Source organism: Castanea sativa, chromosome 9, assembly GCF_040712315.1.
Source record: "Castanea sativa cultivar Marrone di Chiusa Pesio chromosome 9, ASM4071231v1".
Classification (NCBI taxonomy): Eukaryota; Viridiplantae; Streptophyta; class Magnoliopsida; order Fagales; family Fagaceae; genus Castanea; species Castanea sativa.
Window position 1 is genome coordinate 14,846,515 of NC_134021.1, and position 18,285 is coordinate 14,864,799.

Sequence of the window (18,285 nt, forward strand, 5' to 3'; positions counted from 1 at the left end):
TATATATTACTAGTTCTTGTTGTTCACGGCAAAACAAGCAACACATGCGTGACCAGGTTTCCATTTTCCAATCCCAAGTAGGCACAAGTCTTTCACCAAAAAAAAAAAAAAAAAAAAGTAGGCACAAGTCAAGCCATATTACAACAAGGTACATACTATTTTGCTCTCTATAAGGCATCTTTATGTGTATCTTCCATTCGGCCTGTGTTTGCGTTTGTGTTTGTGTGTGTCTGACAGAAAAGTGGAAACAGAGATGGTTGGGCCAATTAGACCTCAATTTGTGCTGTTTGGTTCATCCATAGTTCAACTCAGTTACAGTGACGAAGGATGGGGTGGTATTCTTGCTGACGTATATGCACGTAAGGTACTTCTTCAACTTCTTTTTTCTGTTTCTGGGTCAATCTCTATTGGTTTTTGGGCCATACATACCAATTTATCCAGAACAGTAAGAAAGAAGAAAATACATTAGGAATTTACAATTTAGTCATGTTTGATGTGATAAATAATTCTCTTTTTTTTTTTTTTGGGCAATTTGTGGGTGATCACTGATTAATTAGTATTCTTGTCATTTTGTTGGTGGTGGGATCCACCAACTTTTACCTGCAGAAATAAGATCCACAAATACCAAAACCTTAGTACCCGTTTGGATTGCGGCCACGTCCAGCGTTTTTGCGCATCTAACGCTTTTTGTGAGCTTCATGCATTATTCATGACGGGACTCACAAATACTTTTTTCTTATAAAAACAATTTTAAAATTGGGTCTTACAGTATTATTTACATATTTAAAAATTATTTTGCTAAAATATTTTTAGTTTTTAACAATAAACGGTATAAATACCCTTAATCTAAGAGACCCCATGATAGCTTTAGAGTAGAAGAGTATATTCAATTTGACGAAAGGAATAGTATGAACCAAAATTATTGTGTTTATATAATACTTGTGGCAAAGTTATTACCTTTGAATGTTGTCTTTGATAAGACTTCAAATTCTCTATTAGATAAGTTGAGGAATTAGTTAAAGTAAAAGAAAGGGTTAGTGGATCATGCATCCAAAAAGCTAATGGAGCTTACTATTGTATCCATTCATAGGCAATTATGGCATTACTATTGTCCCCTGCACTAAATTTCACTATTATTTGGTCAAATATTCGAATCAGGAGAAAAATTGCTTAGTTGTAAATGACCAGACTATCAACAAAGAAGGTTCTTGACATTTTCTCGTCCAATACATGCTCTGCTATTGCTTATATGTTTTATTAGCATAATTGATTTTGGTCTGCAATCGGGAATAGGCAGATGTTTTGTTGCGAGGATACAATGGTTGGACTTCAAGGCATGCTCTACAGGTTTTGGATCAAGTTTTTCCAAAGGTATTGTATAATGTACTGTTAAATTTTAACCATACCGTGACTAATAATTATCTTCCAAGTAAGCTATTCATGAACAGATTTCTTACCTCTAAGGTAGTGGATTAACTGTATAATTTGATTATCTTATGTGAAATGATGTTATAAACAAGTATAGTAGAATCTGTCATTTATCTATTTTAACCATACTGCGTCTAACAAGTAGGCTAATTATGAATAGATTTCTAGCCTCTTAAGTTAGGGGATTAACTATTTAATTTGATCACCTTATGTGAAATGATGTTATAAACGAGTATAATAGGATCTGTTATTTAACCATTTCATCTTGTTCATGCAGTTACTTAGCATATATTTGCATTTCCTCCTTATAGTTGTACTTTAATGCTTATCTTCTGTAATTCAATTTAGGATGCTGCTGTACAACCTTCTTTGGTGATAGTCTACTTTGGTGGTAATGATTCAACGCGCTCTCACCCATCTGCTGTAAGCCCTCAAGTCCCACTTCCTGAATATGTTGAAAATATGAGGAATATAGCAATCCATCTGAAGGTAATCTTTCAGGCTACATTAATACTTTATTGTTATTTGAATTTGTATAAGTAAATAATCCAATTTGAAAAAGAGGACCTTCTTTTATTTTTATAATTATTTTCCCATTGATTATCAATCAATTTGGTTAAATATGTGGTAGCCTGCACAAGTTAGAATCATTATAAACTTGTATAAAAAAGAATCATTATAAACTACCATAATTTTTTGGACAATTATTTGGTGCAGTTTGCCTTAACCACTGTTCTCAATTAGTGCTTGCAACAAATATGATTTGCACTACCTGATGAAAATGTAATTCGGTGCATATTCTAACAAGGGTCTTTTTGTTTGCCAGAGCCTTTCAGAGAAGACTCGCATTATCTTTCTTAGTGCTCCTCCTGTCAATGGGGCAAAAATTCGAGAAGTATATAGGTGCTTATAGCTACAATCTTGTAATTGTTTCCTAAAGCATTTCTCAGTTCTAAATTTCACGTTCTAAACTAGAATCAGTCAGTTCTAACTGCATATATTTTACTGGAACTAGTGATGCAATGGCAAAGGTGCGAACAAATGAGTCTTGCCAGCAATATTCAGAAGCTTGTTTAGAATTGTGTCGAGAGATGGACATTAAGGCTATTGATCTTTGGACTGCAATTCAGAAAAAGGATGGTTGGGCAACTGCTTGCTTCACGTAAGTTTGCTTACATGTGTTGTTGGTTTTAAGTTGTAGTGTGGCTGACCCTAACTAGTTTATCAAGGATCCATAGTTAACCCCCCAAAATTTTGGATTAAAGCTTGGTTGTTGCTTTTGTGTGTGTGTGTGTATGTGTATAATTTTTTTTTGGGGTTGGGGGGTGGGGGGGAAGAATAAATGTGCTTTCCTCAAATTTACTTTGGCCATTCTTGGATCCTTCTCTAGGGATGGAATTCATTTCTCAGCTGAGGGGAGCAAGATAGTGGTGAAGGAGATAATGAAGGTTCTTAGAGAGGCAGACTGGGAACCAAGTCTACATTGGAAGTCATTGCCAATTGAATTTGAACAGGTTTTTGTACCTGAGGCTGAACTTCGAGAGATTTTGGATGAGAAGACCATATTAAAACTCTCTGAGGCTAACTTCCTAAGACAGATGAAATGGGAATAGGTCCTACCATATAGTATTGGTTTGATTTAAAAATAAATAAAATACATACCAAATATCTAATTGTTGTTTGAAACTTTAGATCAGTATTGCTAAAATAAAAGACTAATTTGATAGCATATTTGCAATAGTGTTCTTTCTCTCCAATCTGTCTGTATGTTTTTCTTTGTGCTTCTATTTTTTGCTACATATTTCAAAGGGAAATGTTGTTTTCACACCTCTTATACACCCTCTATCCGTACATTAGATTTTGAATTAAAATTTTCATATGCTATTATCTTAAAATAATCAAAAGTTATTAATAACCGGAAAAAAAAAAAAAAAAATCTAGAAATAGACCCTTGTGTGAAATTATAGAAGATCCCACTTAAGATCTTACAATTTCATTGAATTGACTAATGAGTATGATTATATGTCATAACGTCTACCATACATACCAAGAATATTAGAATTAATAGATATGATAATTGGCTGCAATAATAATGTAAGAGTAGTAAGCACAAAAATATGTAAAAGTCATTATCCCAAATGAAGTACCTACCTGACTCTTTCTTAAAAAAAAAAAAAAAAAAAAAAAAAAAAACTCAACTGCAGGTTTGATAGGTTCAAATTTTCACTTATGTGAGTTATACTCAAAGCTCTCTAATTATTCTAGTAAGTTTCACAAATACTCTTTTGTCAATATATATATCATCAGATATTTTTCTAGCTTACCAAACATGTTTATGATATAATAATAATAATAATAATAATAATAAAAAAGCTGTTTTCTAGAAGAAGTGAGATAGAAAATTTGGATTTCGTGCAATGACTAAGGTTATTGACTTATTGGACCATGTAATTACTAAACATAAAAATTAAGATGGTAAAAATGTATTCTAACTTTTTTACTTTTTTATTTATCTTTTACTTGTTTACCATTTTAATTTTTACATCTCACAACAAATAGTAATTGCATGGTGCAACTCAATTCAGAAGATTTTGATTCATTTGGATAGTAAGGAAAAAGCCGTTGGGCTTTTGTTGCTACGGGCTTATTTTGCTATTAGCAGTGTGACTTGCACCAGGCCTAGCCCCTTGAGTTGGGCTGGGCCTAAGCCCTAGGACCTTTGTGACAATGCCATCATTATCATTCTGCAACCACGGATGATATAATAAATTGGGATAAAATTTCATTTCCTTTCCTTTTTTCTTTTTGGCTTTAAAAGTTGGAATCATCTTAACGATAACTATAGTGACTAGTGAGGGTTGTGACTTGTGAGGCAGACAATTCATTATTTTTCTGACCTTTTCCTTTCCTTTCCTTTTTTAGGATTGAAAGATTTCCTCTTTATTTTGAGGTCAAGCACTTGATATTTGTCAGACCCCAACATGCATGCGTATTGTCTTTCACTTTTACTTTTTTTTTTGAGTGGCTAAAAGTCGATTGTATATTCTATTATCTATTTCTAGGTTCATTTTATGATTTTAGTTTTTTATATAAATATAAGAATGTATATGTCTCACACCACCAAATAGCCAAGAGGCTTACAAGCATAGCTTAACTTAATTGATAGCTTGAGATATATAATTTTTTTTTTTTGTATTTTCAATTGAAATATTATGGTTCAAATCCCTCCATTTTCAACAATCCTATTATTAAAAAAAAAAATACCACATCAAACTAACGGAGGAAAGACTTGCTTTATATTGCCAAAGACATCCTGCGTGGCAGTAATGGGCTATATTTCTAGAACCAACGTTGTCATTAAAAAAAGTTTTGATGGGGTGGGCCCGATGCTATGGGCTTAGTTAGCCTTTTGACCTCCCAAAAATTCGTAAGTAATAGTACTGAAATTTTATATTTAACAAAGTATTTTGCCCCTGGTTACAAATAACAACTTGCCTGATGCAATAACAACCCTGCCAGACATACGATAAAAGGTTAAAAGTACCACTTTTTGTATAAAACCAAACAAAGGCAAGTGGTGGGTTCACTTTAAATTCATATATTTTAATGAGTAATGTTATTTATGCAACAATTTTTACAAAATTTTTCACAATCATTAAATTGACAATGCGGAGTGAGACCAAGTCTAACAATGCAGAAACCATCATGTATCACTGCCCACCCGCAATAATCTCCTCACACAGTACAACTGTACAAGTGATCAACGTTTCCATCAGACCATCCATACCCAACATAAGCACAACTTCATACTCGTATTATGATACTATATAAAGTTATGGTTTACTTGAGCTACCTTAGCTATTTGTCTTAATAAGACATGTTTCACTTAATGCCTCATTATCTCTTTTTCTCACATCATTTGAAATTTGGAACAACTCTTCTATCGATGCTCCTTCTAATTGAAACAAACCTTTTATTCTCAACTAGTTCTTAAATTGATGAAAGCCCTGTTAGGCCTAGAGTCAAACTCATGTAAGTCCATTGATGTTTGTTTTTATTTTTTAAGGACCCTACTTCAAGTGGTAATCATAAGTGGGTGAGGCTGTTGTTCTTGAATAGTTAAAATGTGGATCGGCAACTATTGGGTGGCTCTCATGTTTTTAAAATGTTGTTCTATGATGCATGATTATGATCACTTTGAATCATGTGAGTCTTCTAATTCATACACATGGGCGTGCAAAGAATTAGTTTGGGATGAAAATTTTTGTTTCTATTTTTGGTAAATAACATCTCTTTTATTCAAATAGAAAATGGAAGAGAACAATCTCCTTGAAAATGTTTGTTTCATTTCGAAGCAACATGATAGTTTCTACAACTTTAATGTGTAAAATTGTTGGACCTAGTCCAACTCAGTGATAGAGTCTACTTATTAAATTAATGGTAGAGTTTATCATAAATGCGAAAGAAAAAAGCATCATCTTTCTATGCTTTAGAAGTATTTGTGAATTTTCTATTAACTGGACCTATAATATATTAATGTACTTTCTTATCACGAGTTACTTTTTTTTTTTTTTTTTTTTTTAAATTTTTAGAGAGAGAAATCACGTGTTACTTCGGGTTTGTTTGAGATTTGCTTTATTTTGCTGAAATTAAAAAATTTTTGCTGAAAATACTGTAGATAAAAGTAAAAGTTAGCTGAAATAATATGATAGAATCCATAAATAGTACCAAAAAGTGTAATAGAACCTATGAATAGTAATAAAAATAAACTAAATAGTAAAATAAGCTGGCAAAATTAAGCTATGCCAAACACATACTTTATTAGCATGTGAAGGGGCTCCTGTGTCAAGATTACAAAGAATCTTTTTTTTTTTTTTTGTTGAGAAACCCGATTACAAAGAATCTTAAAAAAAAGAAAAAAAAAAGAAAAAAAAGAAAAAGGTGTTTGCACATGAAAAATCTACGGACCATATTACATATATGCTTGTTTTTTCTTCCCGTCGTATTAGACTCTTATTATGTTATTAGGCTCTAGAACTTCTTTATTTACCTTTTTTTTTGGATAAGAGACTTTTACCACTTGTTCTAATGGTAAAAAAATTACTAACTTGGTTAATGTGTTGGTAGTTAAAAAGTCTTAACCATTTAATAATAAGATAAATTACCATTTAAACCTATAACTGAAAATAACAAATTAAACTCTATAGTTTCAAAAGTAAAGAATTAAATTCTGATATTTTAAAAACATATTATACTCTCAAAAGTAACAAATTAAATTATGATATTTCATGGTGTAACTTGTTGCGCGTGATGCGGTATAATTTGTTTTTCAATTTCTTTAATAAAGTTGGCCCTCGGGTCTGGTTTCTTAAAAAAAAATTCTGATATTTTATTTCCTTCTCAAAAAAAAAATTCCTATATTTCAAAAAAAAAATTATACCCTTTATAAAGTTTTAAAAGTAACAAATTAATTAAACTCTAAAATTTCAAAAAGTAATAAATTTTTGATGAATTATATTGTGTCTAAAATTTTAAAAAATAATAAATTATACCCTTTGTAAATTAATTAAACTCTAAAAATTTCAAAAAGTATTAAATTAAACCTCACCCTCACCCTAAATAGAATTATATTGTGTCTAAAATTTAATATGGTTAAATGTTTAATTTGTTACTTTTTAAACATCATGGTTTGATTTGTTACTTTTGAAATTATAAAATTCAATTTGTCAATCAACATCATGAGCAATCATCTTCTCTTAAAAAAAAAAAAAATCATGAGCAATCACAACCTGGTCTATTTGGAATGTTTGCAATAAATTTTATTTTGAATGCCGTGAGACTGGGGTGGGAGCTCCTTTTCTAAGTACCAGGCTGGCGTATTTTCTTTTCTTGGCTGGTTGCCTGCGAGCATGACCTCACTTGTTATACTCACTGTATTTTTCACACTACCAATACACTTTTCTAAACTTTTCTCATTAAAAAAAAAATAAAATAAAAGGCATATGCATGCCACACGTATGCCACAATTTGGGCCCTGCATCAATAAAACATTCAAACAAATCAACAAAACGTTAAAACCCCATCCACTTATTACAAAACTTGATTTTGGTCCGGTACCTCAAATGCTTTGAACTTGTCAAGATGATAATAATGTCCACTTTTGATCATTTTTCCTCATCCTGATGGCCCGGTACATTAAAAACTCTTCTGAAGCTTTGCCATTTGTTACAAATCAAACTAAATATTGTAAGGAAGTTAAGGATTTAAACGGAAAGATCTTTCCTTACCCTCCTAGATCTGTGGCTTTGGTCCATTATATCATGAGAATTTTTTTATTATGAAACGGACTTATAAGACATTTTTCTCACAACATGTGTGAGTTTCAGATATTGTGAAAAATGTCTTATGAGATATGTTCTAAGCAAAGTGGCTTTTCAAGTTAGATATAATCAAAATTATATCCTGAAAAAGTGAAAAAAATTCCATTAACCTTTTTCATGGTAGTGGTCAATGTGACAATGATCAATGTTTTGTTTAATTCACACCACCACCCCCCCCCCCCCCCAAGATAGCAAAATGACCGTTTGCCCGTGAGTCCATGACGACACAAGGTCTATAAATTTCACTTGCAACGTGTATTTCTTCAGAGAGAAATGGTTGGACCAGTGAAACCTAATTAAGTTTGTATTGTTTGGTTCTTCCATAGTTCAGAATAGTTTTAGCAACGAAGGATGGGGTGCAATTCTTGCTACCTTATATGCTCGTAAGGTACTTCTTTTTTTCCTTTGTGCACTTAAGGTGTGAAACATTTGTTTGTTGTTATCCAAATTGTGGTTATTCAAAGTTATAATTGACTTGCACTGCACACTGGATTTGACATTTGCTGTTTATATGCTAAAGATCTACATAGATTATGATAGGATGGGCATTCCTATGTAACGTAAGGACTAGAGTTTTGAAATCTGTTCCATATTGATCAAAATGTCTGGAATTTTTATGCCAAAACTCAACCTACTTGTTCAGTCAAATTCAGGGTTGCACCGGATTGTACTGGCCAATCCAGTGAAATTCCATACCATATCTTTATGAATAAGGTTTTATGAACTTTGTAATCTTTTTTAATGAAAAAAACCTTTTACAAATTTATGTTACATTTATTTTCATATTCATTTTTACTGTAAAGTGAGACATACATATAGAAGCAAATCTTGTAGGTTTTGTACTGAGATGAATAATGGGTAGATCATTATTCAGAAGCATTTTGCAAATAAGTTTTGAACCCTAGACGTTTTTGATGAAAACATCAGGAACTGTCAGTTAAGCTATAAGGATCTTGTCTTTTGAATATTTAATTGAAAAGCAACTGAGGCTAGCAACCAGGAAGGGAAAATATACTCAAGAACTGGAAAATTTGCAAAAGTGATAGCACAATATTGAGAGTTTTTTGAGCCCTACTGGTGATTCTTGCGAACCCTGCATTAACACCTTGTTAAGGTGTGTGCAAGAGGAAACAGACAGGCCAAAGCAGTGCCATCAAAACTGTGGCTCATTATGTTCTGTTAAGACTAAATTTTCATGCCCTATAAGAGTAGAAATAAACTGATTTTAGATTTTTAACTCTTAAAAGGCAGACATTTTTTTGCGAGGATACTCCAGCTGGAATTCCAGGCGTGCTCTGCAGGTTTTGGATCAAATCCTTCCAAAGGTATTGTATGTTTAATCACACACATCACACTTGAAGGTTATAGTTTCTTCCATACCTTTCAGTATCTAAAAGGAAATATATAGTAGCTGTTTATTCCTAGTAAATCCACATAGGAGTAAAAACAAGAAAAAAATATTTTCTCCATTTGAAATAGATCAATTTTGTGGTTAATATAACATAGTTCATGTGCCATAAAACCTGACTCATTACGGGGTTGAAGTTATCATGAAGTGAATTGGGATTTATTGAAAACATCCATCTAATACAAAGATTGATTTCTTAGTGAAAAATATAAGATATGGTTGGACCTGTGAAACTCCAGGGTCTCTTGTCTATCTAGGTTCAGTTTTGTTGCAGTCATGAGGCTGCCAGCATTTTTTTTTTAGGTATTCTAATAAGCTAATTTTTTTTGTGTTATTATGTTAGGATGCACCAATACAACCTTCATTGGTGATTATCTATTTTGGTGGTAATGATTCAGTGCATCCTCATCCATCTGGCCTAGGCCCTCACGTACCACTTCCTGAGTATATTGAAAATATGAGGAAGATAGCCATGCATCTAAAGGTATTGTTTCTATTGAATTGATTCTTCAGCAATGGTTCACAACTTTATTGCTATTTGAAAATTATTTTTTTTGGTTGTCAGACCCTTTCAGAGAAGACTCGCCTTATCTTTCTTAGTGCTCCTCCTGTCAACGAGGAACAAATTCGCGAAACATTAAGGTGCTCATAATGATAACTTTAATTCTAATTGTTTCTTTGTTTTTTTTCTGTGTAGGAGTTAATTATTCGGTTCTAATAGTACATATCTTTATTGAAAAACCAGTGATAAATTGGGAGAGCTGAATCGGACAAATGAGTCCTGCAGAATATATTCAGAAGCTTGTTTAGAGCTGTGTAGGGACTTGGATATTAAGGTCATTGATCTATGGACTACTATTCAGAAAAGAGATGATTGGTTGACTGAATGCTTTACGTGAGTTTACTTTCAGATGTGGTGCTCTGTTGTTGTCATTATTATTTATTATTATTAGTATTTGAAAAAGAAAGAAAAAATGAGTTAACAAAAGGAGGGAATAGAAGTATCAAACCCTTTTGTTAAACATTAAACTCCTATGGAAGAGTGCTAAAACTACAAACAATTTTATAATAAATGACTTCCAAACTAACATGACAATGAAGTTGATTGATACAGCATAAATACATAATAAATAATAATTAAATTAATGTTTGATTAATAATTTTTTTATTGGTAACATATTATTTTGTAAAGTTTATGTAGTAAAATTGTAAAATTCCTAGCGTTAGCCTGATATTAGCACATGTTACTACTGTATGATCCTTATTCAGGGATGGAATTCATTTCTCATCTGAGGGGAGCAAGATTGTAGTAAAGGAAATAATGAAGATCCTTAGGGAAGCAGAATGGCAACCTAGTCTACACTGGGCGTCACTGCCTGCTGAATTTGGAGAGGATTCACCCTTTGATCCAGTCAGTCCTGATGGCAATACCACTGTGAATGTCTCTGAGGGCAACTTCCGCAGAAACATGCAATGGGAATAGAAAATTAATAAATAATAAACCTAGCTAATGAATAATAGCCTCTGAGCAAAATTATTAGTAGTCATTCATTAAAGCATATATACAAGTTTTTTGGTCACAACCTGGCTGTTGCTTGGTGTGGGGTTATTGTGCTTTTCATTTTCTTCAAATAATTCGGTTGTGACGGCCCTGAGATTGAGTTAAAAATAGCAATTAGTGTGGTCATTGTGCTTAAATGGTTCATATGTAGTGTCTTCTTTCTCAATATATGTTTGTTATGTAATTATCTGATTCTTTAGCAGTAAACTTTATTGAGTGAAAAAAAAAATGTTACTTTGATATTTTAATTAATGAGAATAGTTTGGCAATATTCCAATTTCTTCTTATAGAGTTCGAAGATTAAAGATACAACCAAAGTACCTTGCTTTCATTGACCGTATTATAAATGGATCACTAACGTAATGTTAAATATTTGTTTCCGGAGTAATGCTAAGAATGCAATAAATTTTAGCAAAAAAAAGAATGCAATAAATTTTATTAGATAAGCATTATAATTGGTGTGTTATTATAATCACATTCATTACCACTTCTGTTGTAAAGTCTTTTTGTTTTAGTATTTTTTCGCTTTATAAAAAGTCTTGAAATTAGCCTTTAGTGCTCACATTTATTATCACTAGTTGACTGGTTGCGAACGTTCTGTTTGTTTTAGTATCAACGTTTTTTGGAAAATGGTTCATTTTTCAAAGAGCATTTTCTATAAAACTATATCATTTTTCAGTGTTTGGTAACGACCTTGAAAATGAGCTTATCGAATGTTTTCATTACCACTTCTGTTGTAAAGTCTTTTTGTTTTAGTAGTTTTTCGCTTTATAAAATGTCTTGAAATTAGCCTTTAGTGCTCACATTTATTATCACTAGTTGACTGGTTGCCAAGAAGAGAGGAATAAAGTAGACCCAAAAATATAATCCTTTGATTAAAAAAATAATATATATACTTCAATAAAAACAATCTTTTATAAATAATAATAAAAAAATCTCATAAGATTAGCCAGTAAATTGTAGTATTGTCCAATTTTCTCGTCAGTGTTTCCAAAAAAAAATCTTGTGAAAGAGTGTACTTGGGTTCAAATCTCTTCTTCTCCACTTATTGTAAGGAAAAAAGGGAACTAAAAAAAGCCAGTCAACCTTTTTGTTTCCCACTAACAAGGTCTCCGATTAGATTTTGATGCTCATGATATGGTTTTGGAGAAGAGACTAATAAAGGAGAGTCAGAATCATACTTTAGAAAAGCAAAGGATCATAGCATTTTTTTTTTTTGGCTGGCAGTAGGTTAGAAAGGAATATTGGTCAGTAAATATAAATTTACACTCAAATAAAAATTACCTATTGAAACAGTTTTCTTGACACTGTCCAAGTCCCCAAAGTCTATACTAGAATATTGTACTGTTGTCTTATATCAGAAAAGCTTTGGTAAAATGCTAAATCTTATTAATTAGCAAACAAGATACAGAGATGAATATATATATATATATATATATATATATATATATATATAGAGAGAGAGAGAGAGAAGAAGAAGAAGAAGAAGAAGAAGAAGAAGAAGAAAAACTACCAAAGAAACAAACTAACTAACTCTCACACGTGCTGTACAAGATCAATAACTAACACTTACACGTGCTAACCTCTAACAGTAACTAAACATTAATTGAACACTAACTACATGTCGTTTTGTTGCTTTAAGCTATAGTTACTATCATTTAGCTTCAACTCTGTTCTACAGTTACCCTTGCAAGCTCTATCCTCTTCTGTCATGCCCATCTGCCCTTGCTTGAGTTTATTGCCTTCATTCTGATACTCTTCCTCAAGGAAACTGTTGAATGGATATTGATCGTTCCCATTTTGCAAATGAGACATGAAAATTGATTAAAATTCAATGCCTTAGTCAACAAATCTGCAAGCTGACAATGAGTCCTAACATGATTCAATTTAATGACATTTTCCAACACTTTGTCTCTGACTACATGACAATCTATCTTAATATGTTTGGTCCTTTCATGAAACACTGGATTTGATCCAATGTGCACGGCTGCCTCACTATCACAAAACAACAGTGCTTCCCTTTTAGCTGCTTCCCATTTAATACTTCAAGGGTATATTTTCTTTGACAAAGTGATATACCCTTTGTTGAGGTATAAAAAGTTACAACACGAAGGCCCAAAATAGCACAGTGAGTGCACTTCATGGAAAATAAAAATAGGATTGAGCTCACCACAAAAAAGGGGGGAGGGTAGGCCCAAGTCCATTAAAAAAGATTTTAAGCCCAAGACACATGAAGGGATAGGCCTTAGGGCCCATCAAGCAAATGGAAGAAAGGAAAAAGCCCAGCCAATCAAGATTAGAAAATAAAAAAGGAGTCCAGTAGTAAGAACTAGGCCGGGATACCCAGAAGCTGCCAGGGGCTCGGGATCCTCGAGGCATGCAGCACAGCCAGGAGTGAAATTAAGACAGCTCAAAAGGAGTGCCAAGAAACACAAGGAATGAAGAATAGAAACGTCCTTTTCAATCACCCAATGATGTAGAAAAGAACCAGAAGGATTGGAGAGTAGCAACTCATGAACAAGGGGCTGGTGCCTCGGGGAGCCCAAGAAGAAGAACCATGAAAGGAAGTAGCTAGGAGAATTTTGCCAATCAAGATTAGAAAATAAAAAAGGAGTCCAGTAGTAGGAACTAGGCCGGGATACCCAGAAGCTGCCAGGGGCTCGGGATCCTCGGGGCATGCAGCACAGCCAGGAATGAAATTAAGACAGCTCAAAAGGAGTGCCAAGAAACACAAGGAACAAAGAATAGAAACGTCCTTCTTAATCACCCAATGATGTAGAAAAGAACCAGAAGGATTGGAGAGTAGCAACTCATGAACAAGTGGCTGGTACCTCGGGGAGCCCAAGAAGAAGAACCATGAAAGGAAGTAGCTAGGAGAAAAACTATGAGAAACAAGGAAGGGACCAGCCACCAAAGCTACTGGTACAGCATGGGCTCTGGTACCTAGGGGAGTAAAGGAGGGGAACCAATGGTACCCTGGAGCCCTAGAATGACGCTATAAAAGGAGGAAGCAGCCAACAGTGAAGGGGCATTCAGCAACAGTTAATCAGAATAGAATCATTGAGAAAACTCTATCAAAAACTCAAAGAAATTAGTAAAAGAAAGAGAAATATTGCCTGGTGTCCCAAAACAGCCACTATAGAACATACTTGGATTCAAAGGAATTCAAACTTTGCAAGTCTTAGAGGCTTTGAGAGCCATCTAAGTCTGTAATTTTTGAGCTTATTTGGACCTTGTAACACGTCTTAGTGAGCACATTGTAATTTGCAAATTAAGAAAAGTAATGAGATATTCCTTATTGTCTTAAGGATCCTTAACGTTCATTTTGTGTCTTTCTTTATATATTGCTCCTTTACTGCTTTCTTGTTGTTCAATACATATATATTCTTGCTTGTTAGTATGTACGTATTGTAGGATTCTTGCTCTGTACACCACTTGGTTTGTAAACAACTCATTTAGCTGTAGTGAACTAAGCCCAATCCCTTTAAACGACAACTAAAAGGCCCAGGGTCCTTGCTTCAACTTGGGCCTGGACACTGTTCAAAAAAGGACCCTCACACCCTTATCTGACCTTGCAATCTCCAAACCAAGGAAGTACCTCAAATCACTTAATCCTTCAACTTAAATTTCTGACCCAACAACACCTTAAACTAATCCACCTCCCTTTTGTCATTACATGCTATCAAAACATCATCCACATTAATCAATAAAATCATGAAACAATGACCCTTTTGTCTAGTAAAAAGGGAATAATCTGCTTTGGACTGTTTAAAACCCAACTGAACCAAGGTGTTAGAAAATTTGGCAAACCATTGCCTAGAGGCCTGCTTAAGTCCAGAGAGAGACTTATTCAACTTACAAACCATCTCCCCTTGGCTCTGAAACCCTAGTGAAAGAGACAAATAAACCTCCTCAGACAAATCCCCATGTAGAAAAGCATTATTGACATCAAGCTAACCTAGATACCAACCCTTCACAGCAGCCACAGCCAAAAGACACTTAACATAAACTATTTTGGCAACAAGTGAGAAAGTTTCATTATAATCAACCCCCTCCTTCTGTGTGAAACTCTTGGCAACCAACTGAGCCCATTTGCAACCAATGGGCTGCTTATTGGTAGGCAAAGGTGTCAAAGTCCAAGTGTGATTGGCCTCTAGAGCTGCTATTTCAGCAGCCATGGCCTCTTGCCATTTAGGATCAGGAATAGCTTAGTAATAGTATGAGGGTTCAACAACAGAAGAGATGGAACAACAAAAATGCTTATAAGAAGGAGAGAGAAAGTGATAAGAAAGATGAGAAGATAAAGGATGGGAAGTACTTGTCTAGAGATCAACAACAGTGGGAATTGAGGATACCTGATTACAGTGATAGGCTTGGAGGTAGGAAGGTTGTTTATGAACCTTAACAGATCTTCTAAGGGGAATTGGATCAACCAAAGGTTTAGGTGGTTCAGCAGGAACATCTTGTCAGAAGTCATCACCAAGATCAGTGCGAACTTAGAGAATGGGGTCATTAAGAGGATCAGATGATAGATGAGAAGAAGGTAAAGTGGAAGAATGAAGGATAGAATCAAAATAATTAGAGGAAACAAAAGGAAAACAAGGTAAACGAATGGATTGAGCAGGTACAGAAGAACAAGAATCAGACTGATAAGGAAACACAGACTCATGGAATACAACATCCCTAGAGATGAAGACAGAATGATAAAGAAAATCAAAAAACTTATAACCCTTCACATTAAAAGGATAACTAAGAAAAACACATCTCCTTGCTTTGGGAGAAAACTTAGTCCTAGTTTGAGCAATAGTAGAGGCATAACATTCACAACCAAACACTCTCAAATGATCATAACAAGAAGGTTGTTTAAAAAGAAGCTCATAAAGAGTTTTGTTATTCAATAAGGAAGATGGTAATCTGTTAATCAAGTAAGCACCAGTAAGAATGCAATCACCCCAAAATTGAATGGGAATATTAGACTGAAAATGGAGAGATCTAGCTATGGAAAGAAGATGTTGAAGTTTTCTCTCCACAACAGAATTTTGTTGTGGAGTATAAACACAACTATGTTGATGTACAATGCCATTAGAACTATAGAAATCTGGCATGTTGAATTCCATAGAATTATCAGTTCTAATAGATTTAATTTTGCATCCAAATTGTGTAAGAGCCATAGAATAGAAGGAAGAGATGAGGGTTCTAACTTCAGATTTAGATTTCATTAAGTACACCCAAGTTGCTCTGGTTGCATCATCAACCACAATTAGAAAGTACTTAGAACCATCCAAAGTAGGAGTAGCATAAGGTCCCCAAACATCTAAGTGAATCAAATTAAAAGCATAAGAACTAAGTTTATTATTGAATGGACAAGAAAAACGTTTCTATTTAGCCAAAGGACAGACCTTACAAAGAACATTACAAGGTTTTTGTAAAGAAGGAAAAACATGACCTAAAACTTGAAGCTTATCATCTGATGGATGACCTAGTCTTTCATGCTAGAGGGAGGAAAGGGAGCTTGATGACATTGCAACAGTGAAAGGATGAAAAGCATCACCCAAATTGTGATTGACTAGGAAATCTGAAAGAGCAATATAAGAAGGTTGTTGAGAAGTGCCACACTGAAGTAGGTATAGTCCATCAACTGCATGTCCTACTCCAATTGTTCTCCAAGAGGTAAGGGCCCATATTAAGCAAAAAGTAGACAAAAGTACAAGACAACATGATTGAGATTTAGTAAAAGAGTTGACAGAGAAAAGATTAAAGGTAAAGGAAGGCACACTGGACATTGTGAAGGGTAAGAGAAGATGATAAAATAATAGTGCCAATGTGTGTTACAGATGTTGTTTCTCTATTAGGCAGTTGAACCATGGACTGAGTAATAGCAGTAACAGTGGTCAACAGATGGACAAAACACACTATTGATCAGTGGCACCAGTGTCAATGACCCAAGTAGTGGAATCATATGCCCTTCTATTAACCACTTGTGCCGAAAAAACTGAGTGCCTAAAATCCATACCTGCCATTGTAGGAGCATTAGATGATACCACATTAGCCATGGCATTAGTGAGTGTGTCTTTCCCTTGAACAGGTGGACCAAAGGGAGAACTAGGAGTGCCAATGAGAGCAAGTAGCTGTTGATATTGCTCTGCAGTGAAACCAGGTGTCACAGGACTAGAAGAAGCCAGGAAAGAGAGATCTTGGGCTATGAAAGAGTCACTTGATGTGCCATTGGAGTTTTGTCTTTGAATTTGTAACCAGGAGGGAATCCATGCAATTTATAGCACTTATCTATGGTGTGACCAGATTTACCACAATGGGTGCAAATTGGCCTATCCTTTCCTTTATTCCCATTATTACCAACATAATTGACCCTAGAATTGACATTGAAATTTTGTGATTTGGCAATCAAGGCAGCTGATTCAACCCTTGTATTGGAATAGTGAGTAACAGACCTTTATGTTTCTTCTTGAATCATCAAAGAATACACTTTATTGACAAATGGAAAAGGATCCATAAGCAAATTTGTGTCCTTACTTGTGAAAAAGAGTCATTTAGCCCCATCAAAAACTTCATAACAGACTCTCTAGATTGCAAATCATTAACCCTCTTATTCACATTACATGTACATTTTCCACAAGTACAAGAAGGGAAAGGACTATTGTTTTGCAATTGATCCCAAAGAACCTTCAATTGAGTGAAGAAATCAATAATAGAAGTCTCACCTTGATGGAGTTTTGCAATCTCCTTTTGAAGGTTGTAAATCTTAGGACCATTCTTTTGAGCAAGACGATCTCTCAAATCATTCCAGATTTTCAAGGCAGTGTCTTCATAGATGATACTAACTTGAAGATTAGGAGAAACTAAATTTGTCAACCAAGTTGTTCCCACCATATTATCACACCTGATCCAAGCTTGAACAGCTGAAGGTGTAGACACCAATAAAGATGACAAAGTGAGTGTGCCATCGATGAAGCATAGCTTGTTCTTGGTGAGCAAAGCTTTCCTTACTGCTCGTGCCCAAGCTGAGTAATTCTCACTTCTTGTCAAAGGTTGAGTCACAAGCACAGTGCTTGGACTCTCTCCATGGTGCAAAAACAGAGGATTGTCCATTGGAGAATCTTGAGCAGACGGAGGAGCACTCTTTATTGTGGGAACAGTTGTAGAAGTGCTTGCTCACTCCCAAGTGCAGGAGATCGTAGCAATATAATTATCAGAGTATTGAGGTCGAAGCACAAGGAGCAGGGTAAATTCAAAGACAATATAATCAAATAACAATTTGGGTGAAGAATAAAAATACTTTTGCTTGATAATTGTTAACAAGAATAATAATAAAAACTGATTTAAATCAATAATGTAAATACTAGGGTATCAGGGTGTTTCCCTATATCGATATGAGATTCTTTGTGATCTAAGAAAATATCTATTTCATAATTGATTGTTCTTATACAATTAAAAACTTATGATTCGGTTGAACTGTGACAATTCAAGAACGCATGATAACCTCGATTAAT

At 34.1% G+C, this 18,285-nt stretch overlaps 2 protein-coding genes and 1 pseudogene across 4 annotated transcripts; 2 read left to right on the forward strand and 1 right to left on the reverse strand.

Annotated features, from left to right (window-relative positions):
• Positions 1-31: 31 nt before the first annotated feature.
• Positions 32-3,163, forward strand: LOC142609866 (GDSL esterase/lipase WDL1-like). 3 transcript variants are annotated; one of them, XM_075781588.1, is made up of 7 exons: positions 32-148; positions 252-364; positions 1,294-1,371; positions 1,777-1,917; positions 2,255-2,331; positions 2,444-2,590; positions 2,819-3,163. In XM_075781588.1, the coding sequence occupies exons 2-7, from the start codon at positions 254-256 to the stop codon at positions 3,039-3,041; spliced, it is 777 nt and encodes a 258-aa protein (XP_075637703.1). In that variant the 5' UTR covers positions 32-148; positions 252-253; the 3' UTR covers positions 3,042-3,163. The 3 variants fall into 3 exon arrangements, with proteins under 3 accessions (XP_075637703.1, XP_075637702.1, XP_075637704.1); XM_075781587.1 differs by lacking the exon at positions 32-148 and having other exon boundaries at positions 155-364; XM_075781589.1 differs by lacking the exon at positions 32-148 and having other exon boundaries at positions 155-359; positions 1,298-1,371.
• Positions 3,164-8,081: 4,918 nt separating this feature from the next.
• On the forward strand, positions 8,082-10,802 carry LOC142609867 (GDSL esterase/lipase WDL1-like; annotated as a pseudogene).
• Positions 10,803-12,394: 1,592 nt separating this feature from the next.
• On the reverse strand, positions 12,395-14,955 carry LOC142608805 (putative mitochondrial protein AtMg00820). Its single transcript, XM_075780477.1, has 2 exons — positions 14,744-14,955; positions 12,395-12,548 (listed from the first exon to the last, which is right to left on the reverse strand). The coding sequence occupies exons 1-2, from the start codon at positions 14,953-14,955 to the stop codon at positions 12,395-12,397; spliced, it is 366 nt and encodes a 121-aa protein (XP_075636592.1).
• Between the last annotated feature and the right edge of the window lie 3,330 nt (positions 14,956-18,285).